At 48.2% G+C, this 10,450-nt stretch overlaps 1 protein-coding gene across 1 annotated transcript; it reads right to left on the bottom strand.

Moving 5' to 3' along the window:
* Positions 1–2,781: 2,781 nt before the first annotated feature.
* CEBPG (CCAAT enhancer binding protein gamma) lies at positions 2,782–9,832 on the bottom strand. Its single transcript, XM_080351889.1, has 2 exons — positions 9,682–9,832; positions 2,782–4,912 (listed from the first exon to the last, which is right to left on the bottom strand). Exon 2 carries the CDS (start codon positions 4,800–4,802, stop codon positions 4,350–4,352), a length of 453 nt encoding a protein of 150 aa, XP_080208015.1. The 5' UTR covers positions 4,803–4,912; positions 9,682–9,832; the 3' UTR covers positions 2,782–4,349.
* Between the last annotated feature and the right edge of the window lie 618 nt (positions 9,833–10,450).

Genomic DNA, 10,450 nt, shown 5'->3' with positions numbered 1-10,450 from the left:
GCCGGTTGGCTGCAAACGCCTGCGTTACATGGGACGTACAACGCAACACAGGCTTGGATGGTGTCAGAAACTACTGTGTTGCTGTCTTTGTGCCCCCACTTGGGACTGAATTTAGATCTGAAATAATTTCCTTAAAAACTGTCAAATGCGTTGCTCTACATAGAGCTCTTTTTGCTAATTGGGTTAGTCTGTGTGGCAGGAATCTCCTCTTTATTCATAACAGCTTGGTGACCCATTGCTAAATAGGAAACTGCATGTTGGAGACTAAGGAAACACATTGTGAAATAATCCAAGCAACTTCGCTCCTTATCTTTAATGTCACTTTATTAACAAATGAGCCTGTTTACATTTTTAAAGGTTGCTTGACGTTGGTCTGTAAGGTTTAAGTGCGGGAGACGTCGACTGCGAAGGGGAAGGTGTGAGGAGGAGAGGGTGTGAGACGAGCTGGTGTGTGCAGCCCTGCTCATGCTGCCTTCGTGGTGACCGCGGGTCTCGTTCCTCTGAAACATGGCACTTGTGCAGAGGACATCAGGCTTTGCTTTGGTAGCTTTGCAGATACAAGAACACACTAACAGCACTGGCACAACTCCAGACTCATCTCCCCCTAAAACTTAGGAGGGTTTTCCAGTGCAAGGTGGTGCGTACAGCCTCAGCCTTGATCCGGCTGTATCCAATGTGTTCATGCGGTGCGCTCTGAACACACCCATGGGATCGCTCCCTGCTTTGGGCATTCTGAAACCTGCCCTTGCTTGGGTTCAATAGCAGTTACTATTTTAAAGTAGCACTTCACTTTTTTATTTTTTAAAAGAGAGTTTTGGAATTGTTTCAAATGAGCCATAATCCAAGTCTAGTTAATAGGCTTTTACCCGCCTGTGATTAATCCTGGCAAATACTGGGCACTGGTGCTGCAGAACAGGTCGAGCAATCGGCTGTGCTGTGGGAGGCAGAACTGGTTCTGCTTCGACATGTACCAGCGAACAAACCCTGTCACGAGTTCTGGTGGAAAAGCACTCGCTCACGTAACCAGCTTCCCTGTTGTTTTGCTTGTCTGAGACATGGATGCGTTTCAGTCTGGGATGGTGCGTCGTCTCCATTTTTCTTCATAAACAGGCCTGTGAACTCAGTGACTGTGAATTTCATCCTTCCTTCCAGAAGTCTGTTCTGTAATGGTTATAATTTTTACCCACCTAAAAAATGAATTAGAACTTTTTTTTCTAAATTAGCATCTGTGGGGGCTTTTTTTAAAAAAAAAAAAAAACAAACAAACAAAAACAAACAACAAAGTGATATTTAATACACTTAAAATGTATTAGTGGAGGGAAATACAGGTTACAGCAAACTTCCTTTTTGACTACATTGGGATATTTTTGGCTGTGAGCTATTGTGTTTTCCCAGGTGCCTTTTTCCCTTGGTGCAAACACACTCTTGGATAGAGCTGCACCAGAGTAATGGGGTGTGTTGCGTTAAGCAAGTTTGTGCGTTTAGAAAGGTCTGAGCACTTCTGAGCTGATACTTTTAAAGTGCTTCAGCTCCCGGGGTTGGACGCAGTCTGGATTATCTGCCCCACCAATTACACTGCTGGAGCTACAGGGTATAGTTAGGGTGCTAGAGCCTCCCAGTGCTTGTGGAGGCTGCAGTAGACACCTTCTCTTAGAGGTACAGTGAGAAAATGGGAATAAGGTTTCCTGGTGAAATGTACAGTGCTGTAACGTGCTTTCGTGTAGTGACAGGCACTGTATTGTTACAGACTATAGTTGTTGTCAAGAAAAAACGTGGAAAAAGGAAAACCTTAACTTTTATAGGTCTACACTGAAGTTTTCTTGTGTAGATGTGTGTTTATTCCAGGAGGATCGTCCAAGTCACCTGGGTATGGGTGTTCTGCTGTGCCTTGCACTGGGGGGTGAGAATGGTGCCTGGGCTGCTCCACCTGGGCAGACAGGGAAAGCTTCGCCTCGGCCTGTGCTCCTCGGGGCTCCAAGACAGGGATGTTGGCAAGAGGGGGCTTACAGTACCAGACTAACACCCTTCTCGAACCCAAACTCTCGCTTAGGCTGGATTTAAAATAGTGATTCCTTGTAATCTTCAATCCATGGCTTCACATCTCAAAGCCTACATGCTTTCCTAGGCAAACAAAGCAAGCCACGGAGATTGCTAAGCCAGAAACGTCCTTGTGCAAATGACTTTTCATAACTCTGTGGTTTTGTTTTAAACAAGAAGGAAGTGGAATTGGAGCTGTCAGGAGTAACAGGTGGAGAGTTCACTCTCCAAAGCATCCAAAACAGTCTTACTGTTGCTCAAAGAGATACAAGGAATAACTTCCACCAAAATCAGAAATACCAGAGATTTGGAGCCCCTGTTCTGATTGTCAGGGGAGGACCCTGCATCAGCCTGTCAAACCAGCTGCCAGACAGCAGGGCCACGTAGTCCCCGCTCAGCCAGCGAGGGAAGAGACCGGTTCCTGCCTTTTGCACCAGTGTACGTGCACAGCGAACAAATGAGACGCTTTTATGTCATCTTTTTTCCTTGTAGGTGTTGGTGGTGTGTGTGTCCCCTGCCTTTAATGGCAGTACATTTTCAGTCTTAAATTGTGGTGGTGGTGTTGTTATTACATCAGGAACTGAGCCAAAACTGTAATGAGTTTCCAGTTCTTTGCATTAAGTAAAAGCCAGAGTGGAAGACATGAGTGAAGACTTGCACTGATTTCTCAGAGAGAGCTGCTTGAAGCGGGCACCTCTGCATTTGAGGGACATAGAAAAGGGACAGGAAAAATGAGGCCAGCCGTAGAAGCAAAAGTGTTTTTATTCTGATATTTCAACCCTACTTAAGCTGCAGCTAGAACCAAAAAAACATATCTTTGTAAAAAGACTACCATAATCCAAAACAATCCATAAAAGTTTTCCACATGTATTAAAAGTTTAAATTCAAAAAGAACTTTGCAAGGTTTCATTTTCTAACAGCATCTTCATAGAGATAATATCCAAGTTCTCTTCCTAAGTACAGATACAAGGCAAACAAGCATCCTACGAAATAATCTATGGAAAAAGGTAGTGTAGGAGGGAAATTAGGACAGTGTAATAATCCAGCAGCCAGACACACAGGTTAAATGTAACACAACCATACCATCAATGAAATACTTAAAAATGAAAATAAATTAAGGTTACATCAAAGATCCTGCTTTACTTTTGTTTAAATCCTCAATATAGTACATACCACTGCATTATGGATCATGGCAAAGACTTAGCACTAGCATTTAAAAAGTTGCTAAACTTTTATGAAAATAAAACAAGACTGAAGATACTCCACACAACTGTATGATGGCTATAGAAATTCCACTGAACCAGTTATTCAAACTAGGGCCATTTATTTTTAAAATCACTGTAAGATCTTGACTGCAAATCTGAGCAGCCATGAAAATTGAGATGAGCATCAATGAGCAATGATCCATACACCCTGGCTGAACAGACGCTGTCTTATCCTTTTCATCGCTTAGCCAAGCTGCACATTTTGTTCTCCCTGATACCTGCACCCCAGCAAGAATGCAATTTTGCAGAGCACAGTTTTTTGGTAGTATTTTGACGTTTTCTGAAAACCAAAATCTTGTTCTTAGGAGGCCCCAGTCCCTATGTGAGCGATGTGAACACAGGTTCAAAAGGCTTTGTCTGTCAATGTGCTGCTTTGCCTCTTGTACATGATGCTTCAGACTCCTTTGCCATTTGGAAGTCAACTGCCTGTATGCATCATCATAGTATTTGCTGTTTTTCTAGAAAACATCACTAAGCATCGCAGCTCACAGTTACTACCCCCTCCCCATTAACTATAACTGGACAGGAGAGACCTAAGTGGTGCTTTACAGGACTTGCTCTATAGATTTAAAGTAGTCCAACTAACAGGAAAGCAAGGACTCCCCCCACCACGGCCTTTGCAGTTTTGTAATATATCATGGAGGAAAAAAAAGGGCTTAAATACACTAAAAAGTATTTAAAAGACATTTTGTCCAATTATAAGTTTCTGACTACAGTGAACCATCCTGCTCGATTCCTCCCATTATGCAAACTGTAAGAAGGTAAGTGAACACTTCTGTGAAAATGCTATTTCCCTAATACTAAGCTCCTTGTTGGCTATGAATTTAGATCTGCATTTATTAGATAAATCTTTTAGAGAAGAAAAATATTTAAAACAAATACCCAAAGTTTCTGGTTTAATTGTATCAAATATTCAGTGTTAAACCCAAAAAGAAGAATATCTCCACAAAGTGATGGTTAAAAGAACACAGTTTTTGCTTGGTTACTGCATGGGCGTTGCAGACAAGCTGCACCTCCAGAGTTCATTTCATAAGGTTGCAACAGTGTCTACTGTCCATTGTTTTCTGGATTTGTTGTGGTGGTTTCAGTGCCAACAGGTTGCACATTGTCTGCAAGATTGTGTGCGTGCTCAAGGAACAAGTCTTTCAGTACGCTCAGCTCCTTGGTCAGGAGCTTAATTTTTGCCTCTAAACGTTCATTTTCTTCTTTGAGCTGGTTGACCCTCTGCAACGTGTCTTGCGCTTTCTGCTTGCTTTTTAACCGGCTCTTTTTCACTGCCATGTTGTTTCGCTCTCTGCGCTGACGATACTCATCACTGTTTCTATCCACAAAGGAATTTTTCTTGCCCTGTTTGCTCGGAGGCACAGCTTTGCCTCCTCCACCAGGACTAACAGGCACCAGCTGGGGAACCTGCTGCAAACCACTGGTGTGTGCTTGGGTGTGAATCACGCTTACTCCGTTCGCATCTGTAGCAGTGTTCTGTTGGGATGTCTTGCTCATTTGGACAGGCTCTTCCTGGACACAACAGAATTTATTAGGAGACTGAAAACCGTTACGTTTCTAGAAGGTGTTTCCAACAGGTCTTCACATGAATTAAGGGCAAGGTGAACCTAGTAGGGGAAAAAAAAAAACCAAAGCTATTAAAGGTGCTGGGTTCAGCTACAATCTTATACATCACTTGCTTTAGCATGGGGCACCGATGGTACATCTGGCAATAACAAATCACAACTGTGCTGTAAGTGGACAAGCTGCCAACCACATTTCAGAAGCTTCTTGGACGTATTTGTATTGGAAGGGACTGTTACTGGGTCATCTAGTCACGCTGTTTGCATTGTTAACTGGCCCTGATGGATGGGTGTCTAGCCTAGCCTTGAATATCTCCAGTTTCACAACCTCTGTCTTGGCAACAGGTTCCACTGTCTAACTTTTTCTCCAGTTATATAATTTTCTTAATTTTCAGACTAGAGTTTTCCTACTGCAGCTTAAACCTATTAACAGCCTGACTCTTGACCAACAGGAGTACTTGATCCTTGTCCTCTTCAGGCCACCCCTCTGGGTGTATGCACAAATTCCTCCCTGGTCTCTTTCTTCTGGAGCGAGGGTGCTCAGACTGTCCACCTTGCCTCAGTCATCTTACAGCACTTGCTTTTGAAGATGATGTCCAAATTGATGACTTTTAAGCTCTCACTACTACTGAGTGGAAAACAACAATCTGTGGAAAAGGGTGGTGTTCTGTGAAGGCTGTGACTGAGTGGCATTAACGGAACCCCTTCGAGCACAAGCAAAGTACAACAAGCTAACCTTGTACTGGTACTGTAAGGAGCAGGTGGGAAAGGAACACAGGGTGACGGCGATGGGAGAACCACCGCACAGCAAAGACAGGGCTGTTGTCACCCATAAGAACACAGCAGCCACAGCTGACTTGTCCACAAAATACGTGCCCCTGCTGTAGCTCCTGCACCGGTCCTTGTCCACGCTCTTGTGCAGCAGACAGACAGAGGCCTGGTGAGCAGGACACCCCTCGCCTGACTCAGGTCAGCCCGCTCCTGACCCTGGTGCTGGCACAGAGGGCTCTGGCACAGCTGCTGCAGGGACATGGCCCTGGCAAGGCCCTGCCCCTTCTTTTCCCATCTCATGGCATGACCTCCTTCATGTCTGGGAGAGAAGTTTGGAAGAGGGAATGGCAACAGGGTTGCTCTGAGTTCCTGAAATGCCTACCTGCGGCTCCAATTAAAAGTACCCAGTGATCAGTCAAATGAGTGGATGTGGTGAGATGTTCGTAAACCCGTTGCTGTCACTGGTCATTGTAAACTGACCGGTTCATCAGCTGTTTACTGTTCTTGTTTGTTTTTCTCAGCAGTCTGAGTTGCTGTTTTACCTTCTGTTAGAGTATCATTAAAAAGGTTAAAATCCTACTGTCCAGATCAATTGCAAATTTTCTTCCACAATGAGGGAGCCAGAACAAGATGCAGCTGCAGAGTGTAGTTCAGTAAAATTCACAGAAAAGCCTGTAAGTTTGGCTTGAGTGTTACTCAAAATTAACATTCTCTGTTATTGAGAGAAGATGTGTGAGTACACCCACCCTCATCCTATCAAGAAATCTTCTCATTTTCTTATTTCAGAGCAGAAAGAGACTCATCAACTCTTTTTGACATCTGTACAGGTAAAACTATATACATCCATGCCTAATTTTTATAATTAGTATTTTTCTGATTTTGACTCTTAAAGCAACTTCTGCAAACCATATTTAAGTCTTAGATACTGACTGAATAAGTAATTTGGTTCAGCAGTTAAACTGAATATACAGCTACTGTGCACAAACAGCAGACTGGCAGGGCCAGTTGTAGTAGCTGTGTGATTACACAGACATTTTTGGTCAAGATGCAAGTGTATGCTCCTCTTGGAGCACATACTGGCTTTGTCTCAGCTTTATTTTTAAATCCAGGATTTCTGTAGCCCTCTAGAAGTATATAGCTCTGTTAGATCACCTCTGACAACGGAATTTTTCCACTAATTTTTGGCATCTTTTCAAGGTCAGAACGCTCCTCTGTCTCCTCTATTCCAACACATTACGGTACTTGCTAACTTCATCTGGACACCCCAGTTAAGGAACCTATACCATTTTCATTATCTGCTTTTTGTACCTTGTGAGATAGATACTACAGAGAAAGGGGTGTCTCCTGCCCACAAAGGCACCCCACCTGACACGTAACAAGTTTCTTCACATCACGAGGTTCCATGTGCTGTTACTCTCTATGCTACTGAAACTATTTAATATTGCTTTAACATTCCCTTCAGCTCTCTATCAAATTTCCCCGTAGTTCAAAGGAGAAACTATTTGTTCCATTAAACTGAATTTTAATGGAATATTTTAGTTGGACAGTCTGTGGATATGAACAAAGGAGATGAACCAGTGTGACACCTCTCAAGCGAGCGTTCTAGCTCTGCTAGAACAGATCTCCCTCAATTCCATCCCACTAGAATTCATCCATTTTCTATCAAGTAACTATTTCTTGAGTGAAACAAACTCTGGCTTGATGATCAGAACTCTTACGTGAGATGACACACCTGGATTCCTGTCCTGTTCCAACTAATACTTATGCAGAGCAAGTGGCACTAACTGTACTGCATCACAGCTAACCAGGTCTGATAACCCTTGAGACTTGAAACTAATTTTTCCCCCTGAGTTATCTGGAGGCAGGTTCCCTATCACCAATTGTCAGTTCTTCAACAGAACGAGAGGGAAGGATCTCCTGGACAGCTGCCGTGGAGCATCCTTCAGGGAACACTGCAAGATGGAAAGGCAGCAAGTATGAGAAATACAGAAGGGGCTCTGAAGAGGGGTGAGGTGAAGGACACTCCTTGGGAGGCCATGAGGGTGGGGAGGCAGATGGGTCTCAGAGCTTGTTTCTCAGGCACCGTGTCACACAAATGCAGCTACTCTGCTCTTCTCCACAAACAGGTTGGTTTGCTGCGAATGGGCAATAGCCTCGGCACAGCAGGAGGCAGCTCCTCCGAGAGCCAGATGAGTTTCTGAGCATCTTGTTCCCATAAAGCTGCTCATTTGCTTGGGCTCAGTGACAGCCCTAGGCTGGTTCCACCCAGCACATGGTAGTGTTTCCAGTGGCCAGTTAGAACTGCCTTGGTCTTTCCTTGGGCCACCAACTGGCCACCCAGGACACCAGCTGGCCACCCACTGCAACAGAAGAGCCAGTTACTCAAAGGTGTCCTCTGAGGCAGAGAGATGGTTCTTACCAGCTGACAGCACTCCTCAGGGACCAGAGACTCCCAAGCAAATCAAGGCCTTTATTATCTTTGCTTTCACCATAAAACAAACAAACAAAAAAAAACCCCTTCCAAATGTTTGTTTTGGCAAAAAAAATATGTGTCTTAATTCGTTAATTAAACCAGTCTTTTTATTTAGCAGCAAAAAATACAAAGCACTTCTCTCTGCTTCTTTTTTGAGATGTGACTCTGTTGATTCTGATCATTAGTGAGGATGACTTTATTGCACAAATCCACTCAGCCATCTATGGCAAAATGAGTCCCAATCTGAACAGTGACAGCTGGCCTCCCTTCTCTTTGACTTCAGTAGGAATACCCCAGTAGGATCTGACTCTAAAGCCAGGTCACCCCATACAAAGAACGACAGCACAGAACTCCAGGCGCACGTTTGCTGCCCATGGGGAAGCCCCACTCCTGTGTTTGCTGACACTCTCACAGGCAACTTGTCGAGAGCTGATGGTAACTCTCCCATACTGAAGGCCAGGCAACTTTTTTTAGACTAGGTAGCTCTAATCTGTTGCCGGAGCTGATGTCCCCACTTTTCCATATTTTTCTCAGAATCTCAATTTTTTTACATACACCTTACAAGAAAAACACCCTCCAACATCCTAAGGAAAAAAAGCATGCTCAGAACATCCAAAGTATGTATTTTAATTGCAGTCTAGCAGCGCTGATGACAGAGTCAGAAACAATCCCAAACAGGTGGCAAAGTATCAATTTGACTCTGTCTTTCGGAATATAATGAAGGTGGCTATTTCTAAAGATGAAATAACTCCTTAAATCTCAAAGTTTTTACAAAATACGCAGTTTTATACTTTCTGAAGAGGTGTTATAATCACTGCCGGGAGTATTGAGTTGTCTTAATGACTGTTTCCCACCAGATGTCAGAGCTAAAACCAACGTCAAGCTCTCCGTGACAGATCTGTTTTGAAAGTTGCGCCTGGAGCTATAAAAATCTGTTGGGAACCAGAAAGATTTGTCAAGACATTCAAAACTCCCTTGAGAAGCTGGAAGAGAAGAACAGGGGGTGTTAAACTCGGCGCTGGTCGCGGCCCAGGCCAGCGCTCGGAGCGGGGCGAGCGGCACCCGCGGGGTTAAACCCGCCCGCGGACCCTTCCCGGGGCCGGGCCCGCTCGGTAACGGCCGCGTCGTGCCGGGCCGGAGGACGAGCCGTAAGGACCGCCCGGCCCCGCCGCCCAAAGCACCCGGAGGTGCCCCGGCCTGGCCGCGCTCCCCGGGCCGCGCCGGAGCCACCGCAGGGACCGGGCCCGGCCCGCCCCGCCCCCGCGGGCCTGTGGCGGCGACGCCACCGCCCTCCCCGGCGGCCCGCAGGCCGGGGGCCGCTCGGCCGCGCTGCTCCTCCTTCCCCGGCCGTGCGGGGCGCGGGGGTGCCCGGCGCTGCCAAGCCGTGACTTCACCGGGGGAGGGGAGCCGGGGCCGCCCGCCGATTGCATCATGCGCTCCCATGCGCGGCGCCCGCCGGGGCACTCGCCGCGACACGGCGGGAGGAGGGAGGGCGGGCGAGGGCCGGCCCGGCGCTGCCCCCCGGCCCTCCCCGCGCCCCGGACCGCCGCCCCCCGCGGGCCGCGCTTACCTGTGGCGGTGGCGGCGGCGGGAGGGGCCGGGCCGGCCCGAGCCTCGTTCGTTACACTGCGGAGCGCGGGCGAGCGGCGATTGCGACACCCACCCGCTCCGCCCACCCACTCACCAATCGCCAGCCAGCCGGCCGCCCGGATGATGCAATAGCCGCCCGGATTGGCAGCCGGCGCGGCCAATCAGGCCGCCGGGACGCTTAAAGGGCGAGGTGATGTTGTGGTGTGGGGTTTTCCGTGGGGACGGTGCGTGTCCCGCGGGGCTGCGCCTTGTCCCGCTCGCCGCGGCGGGAGCCCGGAGGGCTGTCGCTGCCTCCCCCGGGTTTGCGCTTTCGTGCTGTTGCAGCCGGGGTAGGGGAAAACTCGCTACACAGGCACGCGTGTCCCCGGCGCGGCCCAGCCTGCGGGCGCCATCTTCCACCCTGTCGCGGGGCGGAGGGTGCAGGAGGCGGCGAGAGGCCTCCCCTCGTTCCTCGGGGGCTGGCGACAGAGGGAGCGCGGCGGCCGTGTCCCCCGCGGCCTGTGGGGATCGGGCGGCTGCCTCCGCCCTCGGGGCCGGGCCCCAGGGCTGCCTCAAGCCGGGCCCCGCGCCCCTGCTGCCCGCAGCCTGAGCGGAGGAGCCGCTGGCGTGTTTCCCGCTGACCGCCCGTCAGCGGCAGCGCGGGAGCTCATCCCCGCGCCGCGCCGAGCGAGCAGCCCGCCTGGCTTTCCCCGGGGGCTGCGTGCCTTCGGGGAGCTGGCACGAAATGGGCCCGTGCCCCGCGGGCATCC

The sequence above is a fragment of the Nesoenas mayeri genome, assembly GCF_963082525.1.
Source record: "Nesoenas mayeri genome assembly, chromosome: 12".
In the NCBI taxonomy this organism is placed as follows: Eukaryota; Metazoa; Chordata; class Aves; order Columbiformes; family Columbidae; genus Nesoenas; species Nesoenas mayeri.
This window is presented reverse-complemented; position numbering and strand designations above follow the sequence as displayed.

Coding starts and splice junctions, on each gene's coding strand:
- CEBPG (XM_080351889.1), bottom strand. CDS start 4,802: ATGAGCAAGACATCCCAACAGAACACTGCTACAGATGCGAACGGAGTA.